The sequence below is a fragment of the Ceratotherium simum genome, chromosome 40 (assembly GCF_057802395.1).
Source record: "Ceratotherium simum simum isolate JZ-2026a chromosome 40, ASM5780239v1, whole genome shotgun sequence".
NCBI classification, from domain to species: Eukaryota; Metazoa; Chordata; class Mammalia; order Perissodactyla; family Rhinocerotidae; genus Ceratotherium; species Ceratotherium simum.
Genome location: NC_141939.1, coordinates 12334586 through 12360673, shown reverse-complemented (window position 1 = coordinate 12360673; position 26088 = coordinate 12334586). Strand labels below are relative to the sequence as shown.

At 46.9% G+C, this 26088-nt stretch overlaps 1 protein-coding gene across 3 annotated transcripts in view; it reads right to left on the bottom strand.

Moving 5' to 3' along the window:
• The window catches only part of NCK2 (NCK adaptor protein 2), a 137289-nt gene that overhangs the window by 13495 nt on the left and 97706 nt on the right, over positions 1-26088 (bottom strand). For all 3 annotated transcript variants that reach the window (XM_087426315.1, XM_087426314.1, XM_087426313.1), the window contains one exon: positions 6117-6838. In XM_087426315.1, coding sequence (XP_087282441.1) covers positions 6117-6838 — 722 coding nt within the window. The remainder of the gene's footprint in view (positions 1-6116; positions 6839-26088) is intronic.

Here is a 26088-nt window from a genome sequence, read left to right as displayed (position 1 = left end):
CACCCCCAGCACCCTGCTGTGGTCGGCTGCTGTCTCCCGCACGGAATCTCTGTGCACGTTCTGGATAATTAATTCATCAGGTAATGTGAAGAATATTTCTTGGAGTCCTACCGTGGTGCTAGGGATTCGATAGCCAACCAGATGACACAATATGCACTCTCCGTGCTGATGCGGCCTTTGATGGGGGAAACGCAGCCATGCTCAGAGGCGATTACACCCTAGCAGAAGGCCGCTGTGCGACCTAGGAGCACGGGGGAGCAAGCGGCCCAGGACTGCGGGTCAGGGAAGGCTTCCCAGAAGCAAGGGGGCCAGAATGAGACTTGAAAGATGTGTGTACATTACACTGGAGGGGGTGGGGTGGAGTGGGGGAGGGGAGCTGTAGTCTAGAGTCTTCCAGATGTGTGCGAAGGTGTGGAGGAAGAGAGAGCAGAGTCCAAGAGCCCGATGGAAGCGCGGTGCGCCAGGAACACAGGTGGAAGGAGGGAGAGGGCGGTGGAGCACTGGGCCCTGGAGAGACGCAAGGTGCAAACAACAGAGAAGCCACTGAGCTACCATCAGCGACGTGACTGGGACAGCTGGCCACCATCATCCGGTGACCGAGCGCGCTCCGCTAACTCGCACCTGCCTCCTTTATATGCTACAAGTTAAGTAAGTTTTAGGCAATAGACTGCTCTCTGTTCTACTTTCTACATTACCTCCTCCCCCAAAAAACCAAAAACCAAAAAATGGATTTAGTAGTATTTACTTTCTTTAACAGACAATACAGCAGAAATAAAACTCCACCCAAAGCCCTTCATAATGATGGTTTTGAGGCTGAAATTCCAAGATTCTCAAGTGCCTTCTGTATTACTGAAGGGGCAGTAACTCTTCGCCTGCTAGTTACAGGCAATGTTAACGACACTGTGCTAACTCGGGAGCTCCAAGGCAGAGCACTCGCTTAACCGGTACACCCCCGCCTTCTGGGAAGAACCGGGGCCACGCCTTTACGTGAGGCCCACGGCAGTTCAGAGGTCCTCGTTGGGTCTCAAAAGAAATTACTAATGACACACTGGGCAGGTTTGCTATCGATTATATTTTAAGAACTGGCTTTAAATAAGACTCTTATCTTCCTCACAGACTCCCAGGAAATGGTGTGGGTTTTTCTGTTTGTTCTAAGGGCAAGTATTGAAGAGCCAGCCGGGACCAGCGAGGCTGGGGTCTCTAAGGCTCGGCCCCTCTAAGAATCAGGTGGCTGAACCAGGTGATGAGGAGTGAACTCTTAGAAAAGGGCCCATACTAAATGAGCTTTTGGGCCCTTTCCGTTTTAAGAATTAAATATGTTTCGAGTTAGAAATATTGTAAAAATTTACGCTTAAAACTTTCATTAGGTACCGGGCAAAGAGCCTGACAATTAAAAATAACATTATTTTTACAATTGGAAAGATGTATACAGGCAGTGTTCACAGTAACCTATGCTTTTTCTTAACATTAACCCATTTATGAGGAAACATCTAGAGATCATGGTGCCAAACCATGGATTTAGAAAGCCTATAAACCAGTCTTTGCAGAGGAGCTCACACCATTGCTATTCACCCTCTGAGTGCCTAGCAAGCAGCTTCCACTCTGCTCTGACACCTGAGCTTTTCCCAGTCTATCAGAAACGTGAAGCAAACACAGCTAGTTGGTTACCAAACTCTAAACAGCTAAAAACAAACAGAAAAACACTTTGGGACATGAATCTCACTCAACAAAAGCTAACAGTTCTACATAAAATTAAACTTCATAGAGTTATAATTTTCACCTTTAAGCATGTTTATAATTCTTGGAAATGTAGTATTAAGCAGACGTGGGTGGAGTTTAAAGAACTGCTCTAAACAAGTATAAAACCATTAAGATGGCATACAAGGAACCAGGGTTTTCAGAAGGTAGTCCCTAGATCAGCAGCATCAACATCACCGAGGAATGTGCTAGCGATGCATGTTCACGGGCCCCAGACCTCCTGCGTCAGGAACTTTTCGGGTGGGACCCAGCAGACTCCACTTACCAAGCCCTCAAGGAGACTGTGATACACACTACAGCTTGAGCATCAGTGATCTAGAGAGATGCAGTCATGAAACTGCCTGAAAATGGAGTTTTTTGGGTAAAAATTATGATTTCCATAACAACTCTAATTTGAAAAATACAGCAAGGAACTAGGCTAATTTTTTTATTCTGCTCCTTCCTGGCCAAATAATTTTAAGAGATTTTAAAGAAAGAGCAAGGGGGGCCGGCCCGGTGGCACAGCGGTTAAGTTTGCATGCTCTGCTTCAGCGGCCTGGGGTTCGCAGGTTCGGATCCCGGGTGCGGATTGACGCACCGCTTGTCAAGCCATGCTGTGGCAGTGTCCCATGTAAAGTGGAGGAAGATGGGCATGGATGTTAGCCCAGGGCCAGTCTTTCTCAGCAGAAAGAGGAGGATTGGCATTGGATGTTAGCTCAGGGCTAATCTTCCTTGGCAAAAAAAAGAGCAAGGGAAGAAACACACATAGGCTACTAGTGTGGCCAATATGTGCATTAAACTATCTTTATCAAGTTTTTTCTGTCAGAAACAAAAGTCTTGGCGGACAAAAAATTAGTATCTAAATACTACTGTGGGGCATCGTAAATATGAGGAAACAGGCGATGTCTTTGGGATCCTTAAAGTCTTACACAGGAAAATGGCTTCCTAAACCAAAGGCTGATGCTTTACAGATCTCATCCTAGGCGTAACCTGTCACTTCCTGAATAACTTTTCAAGGATGTGGGGATGTAGCAATGGAAAAAGCAACATACTGAACATACTGACAACTTACACAGCTTAACAGAAATCCAGTTACTGGTTATTCTTAATTACAAGTACAACTTCTTAACCATGTAAGTGTGACAAATATATAAGAATTTATGATGAACAAACAGAGAGCAAGTAGGAATTTTGAATTTTCTAGATTTAATGAGCTATGGATTAACAGGTGGAGGTATGATAATTAAATATCAAGAATAAAGAATGATACTGTTTCATCTTTAGCTGCTAAGGATAAATGACAATTATAGATGAGAGAGGAGAGCAAGGGAGGAAGAGAGAGAAGATGTAAGAAAGAACTAACAGCAGGTACTGAGATTCAGAACAGGCAAGAGAGCCAAAACAGGATCATCTGGTTTATTCATTCATTCATTGATAAAACATAAGTCTAACAGACACCTCTGAAATTCCCAGCACTTCACTGACACTGGATATCACAGGATGTGGCAATGTTTTTCTGAAATATGCACATATCCCCACAAAAAGCACAGATTTCCTGGACTCAGAGTTGGGTATATTTTTACTTCTCAAAATAGAAAAATAGTAAAAATTTTTAAATGTAAAATATCATCAAGCAAGAGTCTAGCTTATTTATAGTGGAATCACTCAGGATATTTAAAAATGATACACATCTTGAAGACGCACTTTAAAAAAGTCGCTGTTCTTATTTAGAAATTAGGTGTCCTGTGGTAACCTCAAAGGAAAGTGCTGGGCCCAAGGACTGCAAGAAAAGAAAAGGAAATTAAATGAAGAAGGCTCTGAGTCCTGCAGGAATGCTGACCTATCAGAAACCTTTCCATCCTCTGCACGCTGCGACACACTAGGTCAGATGACGAACCTAAGGACCCATGTTGGCCTGGTTGTGAAAGCCAGGCTCTCATCTTAGAAATGCCAAAATGGACAGGAAAAAAAAAGACAAAGGAGGAGAGGCAAGGAGATGGGGAGACACTGGCAAGAGGCAGAGGCAGTGGCTAGCAGAAAAGGAATAAGCAACAGATTTGTCTATTTGTCCATCCAGACAGTTCCTCAACAGTTGCAGATGACAGCTGAGAACAGACCTGTTACGACCAAGAAAAGCAGCCAACCTGGCCTAGTTCTGCTGTCAGGAGAAAAGCAGCAACATGCCTTAAATTTCCTTGCAGCATCCCTTTGGCACAAGGCAGGCACATTAACAGCAGAAAACGCCACATGTCATGGCAAGATTCATCAGGACAAGCAGTCTTGCACACCATCAGGCCCCACGGCAGTCTTCAGACCAAGAGGGTGCCACTGCGGGTGCAGAGCTGACACAAGTCTCAGAGAACCCCTCCCCACCCCAAATCCCTAGAATCAATGGCCCCAGCAGGCTATTAGTGTGTTGTAGCTCGGTTTTCTATGTTAAGACAGAATGTAAAAAATCTAGAAAGGCTCCCAATAAAATGTAAACAATTACTGTTTCAATTATTCTGAAAAAGCTTATTCTCTAATAATGCCAGAGAAACAAGACACTGGCACTTATTCAAATTCTGAGATGGAACCCAGATAATGCGAGTATCCCTCCCTACCCAAAAGGATCTGGTCCTCAAGATCAGACAGTGACAACCATCTGTGTGTGTCTGTCCCAGAGAAAAGCAATAGGTCCTCCATAAGGCCAACAACCTGGAGGATGCTCTTCTCATCTACCCTCTTTCCAAGGACTTGCTTCCTCTCCCCAGGTCCTAGACAGAGGCACAATGAACAGGGCTAATGTGGCCACTCTGTAGCGTTGCTTTGGCTCCTCTCTCTCTTCTAAGCAGTCTTTTCAAATTCAGAATCTCTAAATCAAGATTATACTTGTGACTCTGAATTATACTTACCCCTTAAGCACTCTGGACCCATCACTTCATATTATAATTGGGTTTCCAGGGCTTCCTCTAAGTTTCTGCTCAGAAGAGTTAAAAGTGCTGCTGTACTTAATTCTCTTAAGCCTCAAACATGATCTAAAGGAAGTTACACACAGAGCTTATGTCACGTGAGAACAATTCAATGTGATGTCTTGCCAGAAATGATAAACTCTCGAGGCTGGATAAGAGAATCTCAGAGTTCAGATTTCAGATGTAGTTAATGTTCCAGCCGGGCGTGCTTGCTCAAGCACATCTAAGGCAGCCCCCCACTCCCCGAGCTGCTGACACCATAAAGGGGTCCGGTTTCCAACACCATGATGCTCCTCCTGTCTCAAAGAATAGATCACAGCTGCCTCTCTCTCTGAAGAGGAAAAACATTTTCTGTGGCCCTTGAATTCCTCTCACATCAGTCAACAGGAGTCCTGAACAAGTCCTTTTTCCAGAGGACAACAATTACAGTATATGGTACATACTTACTAGAAATATAGGTTACATCTAAAAAATTAAACCAAACCCTGCTAGAACCAATACAATGTAATCACATTGGACTCTAAGTTCAAAACTCTTGCTTGGGGAGGGGAGAGGGTGTCTCACTATATGGAAGGTCTATTTGCAAAGAGATCTATAAACCTGGTGTAGTATTTCTATAAGGACACACAAAAAGGCCTACCTTTTGTGATGCTGGCCCAGTTCTTCCAGACAGGCTCAGCCACATACCCGAAACACAAACCCCAAATTTGTCTACTGCTGGAAACGGATCTGCTGCAAGTCTAGGGGCCTCACACCTCCGATTCAGTTCACAAGCACAAAGTCATCTCTCTCAAGAATCATCTTTTTCTTTTCAATTCTGTTCATAAGTGCTTTAAAAGCTTTTCAGAGATGAACTCTGGTGCTGACTACAGCAGGGATGACTTTAGGATTACATGGTTTAGAAAGAAAAACAAATCAACCAACAAAGGGCCATGTCACAAACCAGGTGTCCATCTCGCTGAGAACAGTTGACCCACTTCATTCAGACCCAGAGAGGAAACAGAGTCAACCACCAGGGCCTAAGCAGGTCATTAACAGCCCAGGAGAGAATGATGATTAGGTCTGTAGAACAGAAAAGGGGTAACCTCAGTCAAGAGGGAAAACCACCTTCATGAATTAAAACCATTTAACTTACCCTCCCATCTGCAGAAATACCTCTCCAGGAGGATGAGTGGCAAGTGTGGACAGAGCAGATTCAAGTACAGAGCACGCAGCAACCTCACATAGGTCATACAGACGAATCATATCCATCTATCATAATATGAGCCCTGAATGTTCTTCTGCTATTTCAGGCGCATTCATGCAATCTGAACAGGGAATGTCCCACCAGAGCCATACTGTGCAACAGACGTGCACATACACACGTTTACGGTTTTCTCCTGGAACCTCCCGAGCGCCGGCAGACCGCAGAGACCCAAGGGCACTTACCGAGGACTCGCTGTCCCTAATGAGGAAGTCGCCCTCGACGCCCCGCTCGTTGAGCGCGCACTCGGCCTGGTGGCGCGTCACGTTCCCGTAGTACCACTCCCGGCCGGCGAAGCGCCCGGAGCACGCGGGCCCCGCGTAGCTGATCTGCGGGGCGTGCGCGGGGTGCAGGGCCGGCCCGTCGCTTAGGACCACCACGTAGTTTTTGGGGACAAGACCGACCTGCCCCCGGGCGTTTTTGCATTTCCACCACTCCGGGTCGTTTTCGGGCTTCTCGATCACCTCCATGGTCTCTCCCTTCTCGAAGTTGAGCTCCTCCTCGGTGACCGAGCTGAAGGGGTACAGCGTCTGCACCACGTGCAGCACCCGGGCGCCCTGGCCGTTGCTCATGGAGGCGCCCTTGCGCAGGCTCAGGAAGCTGGGGGACTCGGCGGCCGCCTCCTCCACCTCCTCCAGCACGTAGTTGGAGGGAAACCAGCCGATCTGCCCGTTGTAGCTGCCGCGCCACCAGCCGTCGCTGCACTTCTCCATGACGGTGACGCGCGACCCCTTCACCAGGGACAGCTCGTCCTCCCTCTCGGCCACGTAGGCGAACTTGACGAAGGCCGGGATGTTGAGGTCGTAGATGCGGTCGGCCCCGCTCCCGTTGGCCGGGTACTCGGCGTCCGTGCTGGGCGTCGGGGACGCGTCCCGCGCGCTCGTCTTCCTCTTGGTCTTGCCGAGGCCTGTGGAGACACAGCAAGGCTCAGTGCGCACCGGGCACGCGGCGAGACGCCACCGATCACTGGGCGACTTCCCAAGGGACAGATCCACCGTGATGACAAACCACAGTCACCATCAGAAAAGAAAATGCTGACAGCTGTGTTGTGCAGTCGTGAAGTGGCTAAAAGCTGGGAATTACTAAAACTGCTCTCTCTCCTTTACTCCTAAAAAAAGGCCAGAGTACCAGGAGCACAAAAGACAACAAACAGTGCAAAGTTAGTTTCCTTCTGAAAGGACCATACGTTGTTAGAGAATTCCTGTGCCTTTCAGAAAGAAAAATAAGGTATGAAGGCATAAACAAAACGTCTTCCGCATTCTTGTGTTGGGCCGGGAGTTGGACTAAATGAACTCCAAGACCCCTTCCAACTCTAAGATGGTTCAGGGCTAAGCAAGCAGGGCTGGCGCCCCCCTGCTGGCTCCCACCCGCCTCCCCTCCAGCCAGCACACTCCCCGGTTCCACTCCTGGGACACTCAGTGCCCTCCCAGGGCTGCATCGCAGCGGAGTGGCCCCACTGGGCAGAAACCAACACCCTCTCCTTTCTTCTCTTCCTGCAATCCTTCTTTTCTTTCAAAACAGCAGACTCATTTCCCACAACAGGTTGTGATGAGTGAATTAGAAAAAAATTCCCTGATATGTTAAATCTAACACAAAACTTTTCATACTGTGATTCAAAACCCCCCAGTGGATCATTAAATCAATAATGGGTTGTGACCTGCCTGTATGCATGTGCTGGAGGGTTTTCTTTAAGGGAATAAAACAGAAAATCTCCGAGTGACTCAAACATAGTTAGGATAAGTATTATTGCTTTAGTTATATATATATGTGCTGAGCTGTCAAGTTAAACCAATTTCCTTCTGTGCATGAGGAAAAAAGTTTGAAAAGCCCTAAAATAAAGTGCTTTCACCTGGTTAATATGAACGGAATTCTGGAACCTTCTCGAGAAGTGAGCCTAGGGGAGGAAGGCATGTCGGCCCAGAGAGCTGGGGCATGCCACTGGACTGGTGGGGCTGCCATGCTCCTCAGCCTTTCCTGATAGATGGCCGCTGGCCCACCCACCCTGCACAACCTCCTTATGTGGAGATTTTGATGGTACAGAAAAACTGTGGCCATTTGCAGATTTTAATTTTTTTCCAAAATGACACCAAAGCACTTTTATGAGTGGCTTGTACCTCTCTCTCCTTTTATTCCTTAAACTGGAGGAAAGACAGATTGGTCCTAAGAATTACCTTTGCTGTTTCTCCCTTGCCGAGGCAGGGGTCAGGAAGAATAACACGCTGCCTCATGATCATTCACTGCTATGGAGAGCGGCCTTCTAGAGCAGTCCACCCCAAACCAGTGGAGGAAGGACGCATGTGAGGTGACAGCAGGCTGATATGAAGGGGTCACTCACACAGGTTTTCAAGTGAACAAACCAATTCCTTAAGCTGATGGTTTCTGCTATTCCTTTTCATACCACAGCATTTTACGCAAGTGCATGGGAAATAGAAGAGTAAGCCAAGACATTAGACCAAGTTAACAATTTAAATTTCTATTAAGAGTTAACTTACTGTACATGAAAACATGATCCTCTAAGTCCTAGAACTAATCCTTTCACGTGATTTCAAACACAGGAGAGTTTAACTATGCAATCCGGGAGCGCTGTGATGATTCAGTAGCTTCATAAGCCAGAAGGCAGACAGTTCGGAAGTAAACTTCTGCCCAGTGTTACAGACCTCATGAAGCAGCTGACACGCCGAGGCAGCAATAACCAGGCAGAGTACAGTTTTTATTGGTAACAAAGATTTCCAGAATTAATGTTTAAAAATAACTTTTTAATAGACCTTTTCAAATGTGTGAGCAACGAAAGCTTGAGAAAATACTATGAAATACTTGAGAAAATACCTATGAAAGAGCAGGTTTTAGAATATTCATCAGGACATGAAGGCGTCACGATCAGCAGAAAAGACAACATTAGACCTTAGATCTCATAATACCTTGTTGAAGACACTTTATGGCTGATTTATGAATAGCTGCTTTGTTTGCTTTTTTCAAACACAAAATAGTTTAAATCAATGACTTCAGCCAGTGAGCTCCTCCCAGGCACCACCCAAGACTTTGGGGAGAGCAAGATAAACTCCCTGCCCTCATGGGGCTTATATTTCTCTATCAAGACTGGAACATTCTACATGGCAACCACCCCATGGAAAATCAATCTGTTTTGCTCTAACGTGATCTAAACAGTCTTTGAGGCAACTCTGGGCAAGATGGGATGGGGGTAGGTGGGTGCCACAATACAGCAGAGCGATTGAGAGCACAGCCTGGAGGGAATTAGCTGTGTGCTCTTGGTCTTACTTACTTAGTCTCAGTGTTTTAGTCTTCTTACCCATAAAACGTGGACAACAATGGTAGCTCAGGCTGCCATAACCAAGTACCATAGGCTAGGGGGCTTAAACAACAGAAATTTATTTTCTCATAGCTCTAGGGGCTAGAAGTCCAAGATCAAAGTGTCGGCAGGGGTGGTTCCTTCTGAGGCCTCTCGCCTTGACTTGCAGATGGCTGCCTTCTTGCTGTGTCTTCACATGGCCTTCCCTCTGTGTCCTCATCTCCCCCTCTTACAAGGACACCAGTCATACTGGATTAGAGCTCACCCTAAGAACCTCATTTTAACTTAATTACCTCATTAAACTAAGTCACACTCTGAGATACTAGGGGTTAGGATGTCAATATACAAATTTTGAGGGGACAGAATTCAGTCCATAACAGGTAACTAAATTCAGATTACATGGGTAAAGCATAGGAAGTGCTCTATGAATGATAAAAATTATTACTCTTATCAACTGAGTTGGGGCTTTGAATTTCTTTTTTCTCAGAATAATATTTTACCAGTAAAGTGACAAAGTCCTCTTTGAACACTCTTGGCCATGACCCTTCCTGTGCCAGGGCCACCAAAATAGAAAGCTTGCCTCTCAGACTGTTGGCACCTCCGAAACATTATTCCATGGGAGCAACGTAATACACAGCTGCTGGTGCAGTGAAATTCAAGAGGCAAGTGTCTAGGGATAGGGAAGAACCTGACCTCACAGACATCTACGTTATCTGACCCCTCACAACAGTCCTGTGACAAAGTGGGCATCCCCCCATTTCTGCACATGGGGAACTCGAGGCAGAAAGAGCTCAGGGAACAGGCCCAACACACACAGTCAGTGAAGTGGCACAGACAGACCTGGGCACCCAACAGAAGCCTATTTAATCCATAACAATGAAGCAGCACACTTCCGTCAGGGCTGGTGTGTAGCATGATTTCTCTGGCAAATGCATCATCATTTGTAGGATGATTTCAATGGGAAATGCATCCAGGACTCTGAATGGGGGTGTCGAGAATCTGTCCCCCCACTGGCCCTCCCAACAGTGATGAACTCTTCCTCTGCTTCTAGGGAATGAAGATGGCCCCTGGGTCTCCAGGTGGAAGTGGAGCTGAGGTTTAGGGAGTGAAGATTTGGGATGAGAAATGTATCATGAGTGACAGGCCCTGAGACAAGAGGGATTCAAGAGGCTGGGACAGTCCGGAGGGGGCACAGGGTGGGTGGGTGGGAAATGTGTCGCCAATGGGTCAAAGTCACTTGGGTTGCTGAGAGAGGGGTCTCCATTTCCCCTTCTTTCCCCCATTCTTCCCCTTACCCTGATTCTGCCCAATGGCCAGAGCCAGGGGCGAGTAGGACAGAAGGGCTGGCAGATCCTCAGGTGTTGGCAAAGCAAGGTTTCATCTGCCCCACCCTCCCCACTGCTGAGAGTAGGGGGGAGAACGGAAAAGCTGTGGGTAGGAGGGGAGCAGCAAGGTGGTTGGGCCTGGTGTCTGGGCGAGGACAGAGAGAGAGAGAAGGGGGAAACCCACTGACAGCAGAGGGGACCTTCCTGTGTGAGGACAGAAACCACAGCCCGAGAGTTGGGCAGCCTCAAATACAAGGACTTACGACAGAGCGGGCTCGGGGGGTCTTCGTGCCCCTCTCATTCTCCCCAAGCCTGGACATCACTCCAAGCCATGTGACCAGCGCCACGTGACAGCTATGAGATGCCAAAAGGAGGGCTCTGAGTGCAGAACAGGCAGCGTGGTTTGCGGGACCCTCACGGAGGAGGGCAGCGCTGCTGCGCACTGACCCACCCCAGCTGGAGAGGACAGAGACGCGCGTGCGAGCCCAGCCCCGACGGCCCGCCAGGTCCAGGCTGCAAGCCATGTCTCTAATTCAAAGGCAAATTCGTTACCTTGTGGGGAAAGGGCAGCATGGGACTCCACTGTTTCCCCACTTTCTTTGTGTGTCTGTTTTTTCTGTACTTCCTCTGCTGCGTTAGTTCTTTTTTCATTAAAGTCACGCCACTGACTTCTCCCAGTTGTAACAAAAACAACCTGAACTCCAACGGGTGTTTTGATTTTAACAAGGATAATGTGATTTTTTTCCTCTTACAATTTTACATATTCTCCCATCAGCGAAGACAAATCCTCACTCACACCTGTTTGGCAAAGTCTCAGGCCATCTTCACCTACCATAAGTAAACAGTAACTAATAAAACCCGGCGGACCAGAAGATCTCATTAACCAGTGATTCTCCTCACCCCCTCTCTGTGCCACATTTTGGGAGAACCCACTTTCTAGCACCTTCCCTTGAGCCTGCCTACCTTGGGCCCAATCACTAATCCCTTGTGCAGCCGGGGACAGGCAGAACCTCCCAAGAGCAGGCCCGTAGCCCGGCCTCCTCCCTCACCTGCACCCTCTCTCAGGTATGGGAGGCTGCACCGTGCAGGACACCAGGCAGCTCCAATCCCTGCCATGACTTACTTGTTTTCTGAGGTGTGTGTTTTATCAAGATTTGTGATGAGTTCAAATGACGTGCTTTTCTTTAGTTCTCAAGGTAATCATAAAATCTGACTGTACAGAATTTATTTGGTGTTTGAACATTTTGGTTGGAGGTTTGCTGCAGCACGCTTTGGTTAAACCATATTATGGATGAGAATAACCAGAATGTGACCATTAGAAAATCTTTCCAATGGCTGGCATACTGTATTAGGTGATGTTAAGTAACATTTTTTTTGGCAAAGTAATGACTTCCTCTGCAGCTTGTTCAATAAAGTACAAAGTGCAGCACCTTTGCAAGAAGAAAGAAGCACAAAGAAGGAATGGAAATCACTGTTAAAAAAAAAGCAAGATGCTGTTGCACGTGCTCAGGAGTGATCAGGATTTTAACTTCTACCATGAAGATTAGGCTCTGAGAACATCTGTTTCCTTAATTCTAGGTTCATAAAGTTGTGGTATTTAAAAGCTAGAAGAAATCTCAGAGATCGGCTTGCTCAGTTGTGTTCAGCCTGTTGCTGTGGGGAGTGGGCCCTATGCTGCCTAGGAGACCGGGTGGGGCAGAAGACCCCACACTCCCTTACCCCCTTCATGCCCCCCCTTTCCCACCCCCAGCAGCTCCAATGCTCTCATTCCTCTACCAGGGGTCCTGGGCAGGAGGCTGCTCGACAGTATGCTCCACAGACAAGACGGCCACAGTCTCGGATAGGTGGAGCCCTCACCCCAGGTGTCCAGGCCAGTCAGCAGCCAGGCTGGACAGCAAGGCTACAGACCCCTGAGCACAGAGCAGCCTGGGAGGGACTGGGTTTGCGGCCAAGGGAGGATGGGAACAAGCTCCGTGACAGAGCCACTTCCACAGCTGTCACATTAAAGAGCAGCCACAATATATGCAATGAGTTTTATCTCCATTTAATAATAATAATAAAAAATAACATGAGTACAATCAGGAATGGTATTTCTTACTCTATGGGCAGACAGCATAATTTTAAGTGGCTAAGAGCTGAGTCGGACTTAAAAGTAAGCTACACTTTTCAGCTTTTGTGACGATTTCCTAGTATCGAGCTATTGGATCTCTGATCCTGAGTTACATTTTCATTGACAATAATAAGCACATTTTAACTTTCTTGAATAAAATTACATACATTAGAGATTGAGTTCTAATAAAAGCTTGAATATGTCATACATTATTAATGTTAGTGATTTTAAAGTCAAAATCTTTTATATACTCCTTTTAAGATAAAGGGATGTTATAACAGATGACTTTAAAATATGCTCCACTGTCATGTTCCAGCTGGAGTTCTGGAGATTTAAGATAAAATGTCAAACAAATTTGGTAGTTCAGAAATATATTCAAGCCAATTCATTTAGACATAGCACACCCAAGTTTTAGGGGCTCTGTGGCAAAGCCATTTTATTTTTGTTACTAATCAGATCTATTACATAAACCATATTTAACTAGAAAGCTTCCTTATACTTAAAATGCCATTTATACTAAGTTAAGAATAGAGGTTATTAATTTGTGGAGATTTCCTGCATTAGGGCCTATTATTAAAGTTAACTAAAAATTATGAAAGGCTTTTATTATTAAACATTAAGGAGATCTGACAAGATTTGATTAGGTATAAAGTGGCCACATAACTTTTCATATAAGAGTTAGGACATATTTAGTGTTTGGCTTCTAACAGCTTTTCATGTTATTATACATGCATTTAATTTCTATCTAGTTTTTCAGATATCCTGGTAAGATTAGCTTCCACTATTCAGAGACTATTCAGTGCCAAAATTTATGATCAAAATATCTGAATATATAAAGGGAAAAAACTCAGATTTATTGAACTTAAGATTTTTTGAAAGGTGACCATTTAAGATTAATGCAGTGGTTTTCTGTTGTCGTTTTAATCTGCTCAGCACCCTTTACCCCTTCTCTTATTCAACAAAACTCTGCTCTGGTGGCTTCAGCAGGGCCCATCCCCACCTCCACTGGGCCATGGGGACGTCAGCCGTGTGCGTCAGAGCACCCCCCGGGCCCAGGGCTGCTGTCGTGGGGAGACCATCTCATCTGTAGGCGTCTATGTGAAGAATGAGGCGGCCGAGGTGAGCAGGAATGAGGCTCAGAGGGAGTCAGAACCCGATGACAGGAGTTGAGCCCCTGGATCCAACCAGGCTTCCCAATGACGTGAGCCCGCCAATTCCCTCTTTACATTTTCCTCTTCTTTTTTTTTTTTTTGCTTTATCTACTTTTGAGTTAACTTTGTGTCACTTCAGTTAAGAGCTCTGAAAAAAGTGAAACTACGCTTCCCCCACTCACACTCCTCTTCTCCCATCCCACCTCCTTAAATATGCCAAACTGTTGACTCCCACTTAAAAAAGTGGTTTTTTGGGTAGGTGGAAAAGAATATAGTAATCGTTTGGGAGCACCTAGGTTTGGGTGTGGGAGTGAGGGTGGGGTGATGAAGCGATGACGCCGCCGCCATGTCACGATTAACTGCGGGGCTGGTGCACGTGTTTCCTAACACCAGAGGATCTTGGGATCAAAATGTTTACTTGGAGAGCCATCATGAGAAATCTGTGATGCTGGGTCGCCACAGACATTAGGCCTAACCAACCAATGCAATCTAAGCGCGATTTTCCGGGGACTATCAGATTTGACTTAGAATGGGCACAGATGAACTCTCTGTGGCCAGTATCTTAGGTACGGGTTGTCAGAGAAACCCCAAGGGCAGCTTGAGAGAGTGGGACAGGCTCTTCAGCACAAACTGATTTCAGACAAGGCCAAATCTAAGTCAAAATAGACTCAGGCATGAATGCTCTCACTGAGCTGCTTCCATTAGCGTCCATTCCTTGTGTTATGCAGCGGCTGAAACATGTTACTAACTGGACACGACGAGCTCAGGAGAGGAAAAGTGTGTGTGGCAAAGACAGGCTGCACGGGGCTGTGGAGAGCAAGGGGGAGAGGAGAACGTGGGATGGGGCTGGACACAGGGCCACACTGGAGCAGAGACGTGTCCAGTTGAGGCTGGCACAGCTGTGTCAGACAAAGCAAAAAGTTTGTCAACCTAACTCTCTTCCCAGTGTCCCACTGGTAGAAAACACTCTTTACCTGGCACCATGGACTCACCAACAGGAACTGGATATGCTTAAAGAAGAACGACTAAATTGCTAACCACTCTGAGACAAGGGACTAAATGTAGCCCTTGACAGCCTTCTGGGTCTTCCATGTCTCTCTCTAGGCACCGATTTCATTTGCATAAAATCCCAGCCTTGCCGTTACTGCTGTCAGCACACAACAGCTCCACCCACGCTCTGCAGGGTCCTGGTAACAAGAGGGGAGAATGCAGTCTTTGGATAGCCAGGACGCGCTAGAAACAAAAGAGGTTGAGCATAAAGTTGGGCCTGGAACCTTCCTTCCTCTAGTAGTTTAAGTCAAGCTTTTAAAAATGAAAGCCAGTGTTTTTTCCAAAAGCGTAGTCCATCTGCATCCCCCTGACCAGCCCGCAGGCACTACGGCCCATGGGACAACATCACAGGCAGGACTAACTTGCTGAGGGCCTTCCCCGCAGTAAAACAAGGCCTGATCCCAAAGATCTGCTCAGCACTTAGATCTGTAAACAGCACTAAAATAATGCGATGTCACTCCCCACGAGAGACTCAGTGTTTCTCCCAACTACCCAGCACTATTTCAGCACCTGCCTCAGCGCACTGTGTTTATCTCCCAGGGAAAGCTCATGTTTAGTCATCTTGTAGCCTCAGGGCCTGGCACGGGGCAGGCATTCAATAAACGTTTGCTCAGTTAATAAACTCCACTTCCTATCTCACCACCATTATCTCACATGCACTCATCAGTCCTTCCAGACTGATCTCTCCAATGACACGCACCTGTGGTCCCAGGAGCGTTAACAGATTAGGTAGGAGCAGGCTGCTGTCACAATGAGCATACCTCCTGAGTACAGGCCATGCCAACCTTGCCCCACAACTATTCCTCCCTTCCACCCTCCAACAAAACTCTCAGACCTGACTATGTGCTGGGCACTCACACACCTGGAAGTCAGTGACCCAGTGGCCAGGGTGGGAAGGCCCTCCTCTAGCTGCCCTGTGTCTGAGGATCCGAGGTACACTAGTCCTGATTCACCCTCCTGTCTGCCCTCCCCCAAACTGGAATGAATCCAGATTTTACTTTTATTTTATTTTTCCTAGGCATATGCGCCTTAGGTGCCGACCCATCACCCTATAATGAAACGCTCTACTGCGTGTCATACAAAGCCCCCGAGTTCTGGGAGAGAGGTGGTCCAGGACTAGAGGGAGGAAGGAGACTCGTAAGATGGAAAGGAGCTGCCATCCCTGAGGCAAACCCGCACTGACCAGGTAGGGCTGCGGGTTGAGGGAGGGACAAAGACCTATTCATCACCTTTGTGCCCAGAAGGTACCTTTTCCAGTGGGCAGATTACCAGGAGCCAGCTCTGAGGGAGAGGTGCCAGGAGCAGAGGGCCTACCATCACACGGGTCCATGTGCCCAGAGCTCCGAACAGGAATTTCCGTCCCTGGCCATAAGGGAGCCTGTTCATTTGTGAGCAGACAGGCAAATAACACAACCAAATGTTTCAGCCTGAAAAAATATGGTTTAGAAGTATAGGATTTTCTATCAAATGTGAAAGTCAAATGGTAACACAGATGCCAAAGAAAAGAACTTTAAAAAATTATAATTTTTAATTCAAAATACATATTTAGTACCTCTCAACACATATACCCAAGCCATTAGCACAAGCATTTTTGAATATGCAAAAGGGCCTACGAGACGTGGCAAGGACGAGATAACAACATTCTGAAGCACTAAAGTGTCAACCCACTGGCAAAAGTTCAGCACGCATGCAACTTTTTAAGACCACACCTGCTAAGTAAAATGAACTATGATAAATAAATGAAAACGAGTCAAGGGACAGCACATTCACGGGGGACGTGCAGGTGGCAACTGGTTGGCAGAGACACCTGAACACACTGCAGACCAAGCTCCTGGCCCAGCGTCCACACCCACTAGCTTCTGGCCTTGGCAGTTCGGTAACATCCCTGCTCCTCGGTGTCCTCACCTGGGATATAAGGACATCAGCGGCACTCGTGGGCTCTTATGAGGGTCCAATGACTGAGGAACGACAGCGCAGGGTCTAGCTCACGGCGAGCGCACAAACGATGTCCATTATTGTGTTTACTGCTATTATTACATCATCTCCTTGCTTTCCCTTCTGGTTGAGGACAAGGGCAGGATCAAGTGGAGAAAGGGACAGGTGGTGCTTTCTCACTAGAGGTGTGCATGTATTGTTTCTTCCCTGAAACGCTCCCGGGGGGCAGGCCTCAGCTTGCTCCTGCTGTGTGTGTCAGGAACAGCTACGACAGGTGGGCCCCTATGAACAGTCACAAAGAGAACGCTCCATCAATGCAACGTGGGCCTTCACGCAGGAAGTGGAACAGAGCCCCACCTTCCAAGCGACGATGGACAGAAAGGCTCACGGGGTCACACGCAGCTTTGGAGAAGGCAAATTCTGGTCACGAAGACGCCAGGTCCCATGGAGGTCACAGGTTTGTTCTACCTGCCCCCGGTACAGAGGGCAGTGGTGAGCTGGGCAGGGGGCTCAGCGGGAGAAGAGGCACCTCTGCCAGCCTTACCGCCACCCAAGGGGCTTGGCAGTGTGCACCACAGCACGTGCTGGCAAATCAGTGCCCCTCTGCACACCGTGCCGGCCCCAGGGGACAGACACGAAGATGTAACAGAGAAAGAAACTCTGGGGACACATGGATAGGGTCTAAAAAAGAGAGCACGCCATATGGGGAAACGCAGTCAGAGACATGGTAAGAAGATTTTAGTTTAGTTCCGAAGCCTTTTTAGCTCATGGCTCCCTATTCTAAAACTGAAGGCTCCCACCTGAGTAACTCTTGAGTCAGGAAAGGGTGTTTTCTCCATGCTCTTGAGAAAACTGAAGAAAATACAATAATTTTAATAAGAAGCAACCAACACGCCAGTTTCTGGGAAATAAACTGGGAAACACTTTCCCTGACGTTCTTGTCATTCCTCAGGAAGCGAGGGGGCACCACTCAGCCCAGGGGACAGAGAGTGGTCTCACATACCCACCTGTACACCGTGTGGATAATGCACACCCGCTTCTCCTCGGCTTTCAAGGGCACAGACACCTTCTCGCTTCCCATCGTCTCTCCTGGCTTTCCTCCCATTAGCATCCTTTTTAACAAACTGTCTCTATTTTCTCTCTAATTATCCTCCCACTAATCTGTTGCGAGTTGTTTTACATTTTTGGTTCTCAATACTTGGAAGCTTATGGTATATAAAAATGAATCCAAGTTTACTTTGGGTGGCCGGCACGACAATCACTGTAGAAGTTTCCTTACCATGTGGGCAACACATTTGGAAGGTCATTTCTATCCCGAACAATCTCGTAAGACCGAATTCTAAAGAATTCTACATTATGATACACTGTATTTGATTCACGGTCAAGCAATGGTAGATTACACAACAGAGACTGAGATAAACTTGAAGAGCCCAATGCAGCTCTGAGAGCCCACAGAGGCCCTGTTTTAACACGGTGAAGAAGTGATAATGTTTTGGCGAAGTTGAAGGCTTAAAATTAAAGTGAGATATCTTAACCTTCTTTTCTGTGTTACATACAGACTTTCATGGTATGGTGTGGCTTGTACTTCTGTGAACTGAAGAACTGGTTGCTTAGAGAGTGACTCAGGTTAGGAAGCATGTATCAGTGACACGTAGAAAGATTAACAGTAATATTCTTATTCTTGAACAACATTCAACCCAGAAAAACAAACTGTTGCTAAGACAAACGCACCATAAAGAACCAGCTTCTCCTCTTACATGTTTGATAGAATATACAAAACACAGTGAGCCTCCCGACCACTGCCGACCAGGAAGTGTCCGCCAAACTCAGCTGGTCAATCTCCTCCCCAGCACGTGCTGGGATCAGCCCCCCTTGCAAAGAGCCTGATACGCGCCGGCCTACCTGCGCGGTGACAGCCAGTACCGATAACATCAAGGGCCGTCTATGTGCTGATTTTGATTATGTGTGTGTACAAATACTGAGAAAATACACACAAATGGTGTGTATTTAATAATAACAATAATAATTAAATAATAAAATTTAATAAAATTAAATAATCACAGACAGTGATTATTTCTAGGTGATGAGATCACAGGTGATTTACGTTTTTTTGTATTTTCCAAATATTTTTATAGTATGCCTGTCTTACATGAATAGTTTTATAAAACACAGGCATTCCAGAGATTACAATTCTGAGGAATACCTGTGTGCAGAAATCTGTGTCATACAAAGACACTGACTGGCCCAGATGGCTGAGATAGCATGCGTGCAGCAGCACAGGGCGTGCTCGCTGCTGACAAAACTGCTGCCAACGTAAAAATCAATTTACAAAAAAGGAGATCTGTTCCTGTGACAGTCGGCTTCTGAATCTCTGTAACAAACGGCTCCTGCTCCCTGCAATGTTAAGGAACCAGCAGAGTTATCAATAAGCAAATCCCTCGGGGTCGGGGAGAAAACAGTGCTCACTGAAGGAGCTGGCCCCTTGGCCCTTTAGGAGCAAGAGTGGTGGAAACCGAGACAGCTGTGAGGGTGGGGCCTGGAGTGACCGGATTCACCAACACCAATGCCAAGCAGGTCTCATCCTCCCACCCTCCAGTCCGAATCCCCAATTCTTGAGGCTGATCAACAACAACAGAGGTGGAAGTCGGGCAGACCTGGTTTGAATTTCAATCCCATCGCTCACTCTGTGTCCTTGGGCTTATCACTTATCTTCCAAGTCTCAATTTTTCTCACGTGAAAAATGAAGATATGATTACGTCCCTCTTAGGCTTATTGTGAAGATTAAACAAAGATGTATGCAGGCACCTGGCACAGTAGCTGGCACAAATCAGGCACTCAAAGAGAAACTACTACCGTCCACTCACTGGAGAAACGTATACAAAATCAGCCTTGGGGTCTTGGTTTGAAATTTTCTGCTTCATCAACTTGTTTGGCTTTGGGGTGTGGGGAGACACGTTTTTCTGCAGGGAATGGCGGTCGAGAGCACAGAGAATGCTGGCGGTGGAGCCTGCGGGCCCCTGGGCACCAGCTGTCACGGGGCCGCCTGTGGGTCTTCCTGCCAGGGGAGGGCTGTGGTGGCAAGAGGCCTGGGACCCAACCTCAAGACAACACAAAGACTGAAAGCTTGGCTGAGGTATGTGATGAGCTGCTTCAGAAATGTCAGGTCTCCACTGCAGACCCTAGATGGAACTATTTATATACAAGTCCAAAAACTAAAACTCACTTAAAAATAGGAAGGACGTTATACCAAAATCTGAATCTTGTGTCTCCTGAAGCATCCTACTGAACATTTCCGCTGCGTGTCCTGCCGTCATTAAAACTCCAACAGGTATCACCCTCACGGCCCAGTTTCTCCTCCTACTCCCCTAACTCCCTGAGTCGTTCTGCAGGTCACTCACTCAGGCTCAAAACTCGTGAGTCATCGTGTGACTAATTCTTCTTCCAGCAGCTCCACATCCAGCCAACACCGAGTCCTGGGGTGTTCCTTCAACACCCCTCTCCTGTCGCCCTCCATTCCCCCTGCTGAGCTCAGGACTGACAACGTCAGGGTCACCTGAGGCCCCACCCCACCTGCTGCTGACAGACTGGCCCTCTCCCTTCAGTCCCTCCCTGAAGACCAGGATCAGGACACCTCTGGACACCCAGATGGTCACCTCCTCTGTCCACTGTGTGGAAATCTTAGGGGTTCCCTTCTCAAATGGCATCAGGCCTAGTGATCAGGGCCTTCAGAATGAGGCACACCCCGGTCACTCAGGACTCCCCAGCGCTCTCCCTCACTCCAGTCCAGCTGACTCATTTAATGTCCTTCAAATCTTCACGTGTGCTCTCCCTCCCTCAGCTCAAGCCCCACCTCCTCCCATAAGTCTCAGCTGAGCCCGAAGCAGTCTTGACATGAACGACTTCACTGGATTCTCAACTATTTTACGAGACAAGTAATCACTCGCCCATTTTACAGAGGATGCAGCTGAGGCTTAGGGAGTTCAACAGCTTGCCTGAAGCCACTCAATGAGCTTGTGGCAAAGCCTGGATTTGAACGTGGTGGTCTAGGACTCAAGTCTCCCTCCTAACCACCAGGCTACACTGCCTCCTGAAGGATAGGACAGAGGCCTGAACTGCACAATCCAGGCCCAGTTTCCAAGGGGCCAGGCAGGGACCATGCCACTGTTCGAATGCAGACTGCTGGTTTGTGCCAGTGTTATTTCCCAGTTAGATCACAAGCTTCACAAGCTTTAGCTTCAGGGACTAAACCTTACCCTTTCTTCACGTCCCACCAGATGAAATAACGTCTGGCCAGGCTCCCACTTCCTATCTGAACATAACCCTGTCACCGTGCTGATCCCTGCAGAATGTGGGCATCCCTGTCTCAAAGCCTTTGGCTATTGTTCTCAAATGTCACTCAGCAGGGAAGGAAGGGGCTCAGAAGGGATTTCCAAGGGACAGAGCGAGGAAGGGACAACTCAAACTCAGACTCGGCTCCCACAGTCAGAGCCTGCGGCATTCATGACCCACGTTTCATTTATAGGGAACCACCTGCCCTGATTCAGACCTGCTGAGAACATTTATAATCACAGCAAACCTCCACAATCCGGCGGTGTCTAAACGCAAATTCCCTCCCGTCCCGCACAATCACAGAGGTGTGAGCCCAGGAGACCATTTCTGACCGTCACTCTCCCTATCTGTTATAACAAAAAAGCGTATACTGAACTGGCTCAAAACAGTCTGGGCTGATCCGGCAAGAAGCAGGATTTCCTCACTCTCACGCTGGAGATATGCAGAGAACCCGCTGGAACATTACAGAAAGTTCTGAATCAAGGACTGGGGGAAACCATTCTGAAGGATAATCAGTAGGACTCGTTCACACATGGCCTTACTCTCATGTTCTGGGTCCAATCTCAGCAGGTACGCGGTGACACCCTCTGATCTCTGAAAGGCTTATGCCAAATTTAAGACACTGTAACACCGTAAATGCCCAGACAACGCAGGTTACATCTCCTCTGCTCCGGCCCACTTTATAGCCTGGGGTGGTCTCTAAACCACTCTTATGTCTGTCCGTCGGTTTTAATGTACAGAAAAGTAACGAGAATAGCACAAAGAACATTATTTTCCCTGAGCCATTTGAGAGGAAGCTGCCAACGTGATGTTCCATTACCTGAATACGCTGTATTTCCACAAACAAGGACATTCCCCTCTGAAACCACATTACAACCATCAAAATCAGGAAATTAACATCTATAGAGTATTACCATCTAACTCTCAGACTCCACTCAGGTTTTGCCAGTAAGTTTTTCATCTCTAAAATAAAGACCCTGGTGTCACTGAACTCTCCTCTGATATTCTAACTGCTGTCTCTGTGACGAAGTCCTATCAAATGCCCACCTACCAAACTCTGATATTCAACACAGTGTAGTAAAAAAAGACCTCAAGTGTGAGCTGAAGTCCCGTCTCTTCCCATACCTGTGACTAGTAGTATGTTCTTGGGGACGTCAGCCATGCCCAAGTCAATCCTAGCAGGGGTATGCCTCTAAGAACCTCGTGAATGTCAGGAAGGAGCCACCCCACCCCGTCCAAAAGCCTGGACTCCAAGGAGGACAAGGCGGTTTTAGTGAGCATTCGGGAGGCCCTTTCAGGCCCTCTCCGCTCCAGTTCTGGCTTGGTGTCACAGAGCCGGGAGTCCTGGTGCTAGCCACTGTAGGTTTCTAACTGGCCTCACATATGGTCATGTATGGTCACATGGGACAAGTGCGAAAGCAGCAACCCTGGGGGACAGGTCACTCTGGCTCCAGACGACAGAGAGGCCATTAGCAACGGACATGTGGGCCTTGGAACAAACCCTCCGAGGAGGTTACTAATAGGCTAGAAATGGAACCGTATGGTTTTGGGTAACCCAAGTCAGCACCTACACCTAAGTTAACCACTGAGCAGAGGGTTACCCTGGGGGTTTTGGTGGTTTCCAGCTGCTATCGGGAAGTGGTAACAAAAACTGTTCTTCAGTAGCCTGAAGGAAAATCTCTGAAAAATACCTCCCCGGGCGCAGCTTCCCCATCTCAAAAGATCTAGCCCAGTGCTTGAAAACACCTAACCCGCATGACTTTATAAGTCAGGCTGCAATATCAAGATGAGACTGCAGCCCAGGAACGCTCCTCCCGCTGGGCGGGGAGCTGGGCAGTGCGAGCCCTTCAAACATCAGCTGGGCTCTGCCAGCAGAAACGGTTCTTCACAACTGCTCCTTGTCCTCTCTGGGGAAGTTCTCTTTCACTGTTCCTGATCATAAATTGAATATGACAGGAGATTCAGTTTTGCCCATGTGCAAATAAGAGCTCATATTGTTTTAATTCAATTATAAATTATTAAACAAAAAAATAGAACATCAATCCTTTTTAACAGAGAGACCTTTGTGTCAAAGGTACTGCTTTCTAGAAGTCCCTCTAACAAAGGATTACATATGAGTAAATTCAATTCACTACCAACCTCGACACAGCAAATGAGCATAAGAAAGCAGGAGAAGACTCTAGAGAGTTCCAGTTACCTGCAGTTAGAGATGTGAACACACGTTTATGACACTGGCTTTGCTGGGGACTCTGGCGCTATTTTATTTCAAACCAGGCATCTGCCAGGGAAATCTTACCACAGATTTAGAAACAAGGTGGGTTTCCACAGCAGTAAAAATTACAACTGTGGATGATGCCACGAGTGGCTCTCAGAAGGTCCACCGACGCAGAGTAGTTTTCCATGCTGTTTTCACTCCTTCCTATAGGCAGTAGAGATCATTTAAAGGTTGACCTACAATCCTGCTGTAACTCCGGCAGCACGCTGGTGACGGTAATCTAACAGGAAGCCATGTGCGCTTTGGCTCCAGTCTCCTCAGCAAGGGAGGGAGATGGGGTTGGGGGAAGCAGGCTGGGCTGCGACTGTCCTCTCACCTTCCTGCCTGGCAGTGCGGCCACGTCAAGTCTGGCTGTGGAGAAGCAAGAAGCCACTGCCCCGTGGTGATTTCTTGTCGGGGGGCCTCCCTGCCCTTTGATACTGCTCACGAGGGCAACGGAAACCCATGCCAAGATAATGAGCTCTCTCCTTGTCCAACAAAAGCAAGGCTTTGGGTAAACATGATAAACACATCAAAACAAAAAACAGACAAAAAGTGGGGGCATCTCTCCCTGGTGATAGCAATACGGACCTCCGAGAGACTGTGCACTACGAACACGAACTGCTACTGACAGATACGATGTTCAAAACACCACTGTATTTGTAGTTTTATAATATACAATGCTTAGTGCAGACGTTTCCAAGGACATGTGTGCCCGAGCTGAGACTGAAGCCTGGAGGACAGCGTCATTCCACAGGAGAGGAGACGCTTTAGCAGAGCAGCTCTCGAGGGCACGATGGGAGCCAAGGGGAGAAAGTTCAAGAAAAGCAAACTTGGATTCTATTTAAGGAAGAGCTTTCTAACAATCTGTGTTCTCCAAAAATGGAATTGGCTGGCTCTAGAGGGAGAAGAGTTCCAGCAGGCTGGTGGCCGTCTGTCAGGGGCGGGGGGAGGCCCGGCACCCAGCCCAGGGACGGCTGTTGAGTCTTCTCGCAGAGAGCCCAGGGTACACGGGCACGCTGAGCTGATCACAGCTCGTGAAAAACCAGTCACTGGGTGAGACGTGGTGAATAGTCTCAACAGGAGGCTTTGTCTTTTCTCCTTCTAAAAACTGAAGGAAAACAATGACAAGCTATTCAAGGGAATTTCTAGATAATTCAGAGTGCTCGTTTTGCCTTGTTTTACCTCCCAGCATTTCATTCAACTTCTGGGTATTTTATTCTTTACTAGAATCTTGAGAATGTATTTTTAAAAAACGGATAAGACGACAAAACAAGTCAAAATGTTTAGCATCTCCAAAAAAAAAAGGTACTTGGGTGGGTAAGAGGCTGAAATTGGAAAAAATAAATAAAATTAAGCTCAGGACACTCTTAAAATATTTATCTATTTCTGCTACCCACATTTCCTCACCACAGTTAATTACGAGTTATAAGCATAGGACAACAGTGTTTCCTTCAAGGGACTTGCTTGGAAAAAAAGATAAAGTGGTGTCAGTTTAGCGGAAAAAGAATCAGATTGGTCACGAAAAATGGAATTTCTACATCAGGCTCAGAATCTATGCTAGCTGGTGAGCTGGTGTGATTCCTACGTAGGCCTGAGTCCCCTTTCTCTCCCCAAATCATGGAAATAACCTAATCCATAACACAGAAATACTACTCAATCAATGAAGGCTTTAAATGGGTTTGAAGAGAGAGTCAGTAGGCTTTTCAAGAGTGCATAAAATGAAAGACAAATATTTTGCAACACCCATTACACTCAGTCTAGAATTTTCTCTTTCGGTTTCCCACCTCTTCCCCTCCCTCCAAAAATGAAAGAACTCCTCTTGTTAGAAATAAAAAGGAAAAACTCAAGTAAATGTAACATGGGTGATGATAACATTGACTTATTTCAATAGCAAATTCTTCAGTGATAACCAGCAGTCTCAGGTCCACCCACATTATCTTATAGAAGGAGGCAACAATAGCTTTTGTCAACGGCAGCTCAGTTCCGTCATTCTTCAGAGAAGAGAATTCCTGACCTTATTTTCTCACATAATCTGAAGCAGTAACTACTACAAGTGAGTCTGATATGCATACAACGGCAAGATTGGACACTCTTCATTTCAGGTGATTCAAGGTGGCCTTTCTCATGTCTGGATATCGGAGAAGAGAAAGGCATGTGGGAGGAAAGCCAGACGAGAAGCCGACTGAGCTGAGCTCCCAGCTGTCCCCACCCCAGCGACCCTAGACAGTCTCTGACGTCACACTAGTGCTCACCCAGTTGCCACCTTAGCTAACACTGTCCGGGACTGTGGTATGAAACGTCATCAATTTAAGGGAGGGAAGAAATTTACCTGGCTTCAAAGTGCTTTGTGCTGTCTTCTTCTCTATGCATAAAAGTCAGTGGACAGGATTTTGCAAGAGAGAAGAGATTTGATGGAATGACATAGGCAGAGCTGTTGACATTTTTGGAGGTGGTAATTCCATCTCAGGATCCTCTAGAATGTTGATGTCAGGAGACAGAAACACGTGCCGGGGTGCGACACACACAGAAGTGTCAACTTACATAAGACTCCAAACTCGAAAATCTCCCAGAAATGACAAACATGATATTTCTCCATCTTGATCTCTTAATTTTGAGATTTTAAAAAAAGACAACTAGAAAGATGTCAACATTTAAAACAGACTTTTTTTTTTTGACACAAACTAAAAAGATGA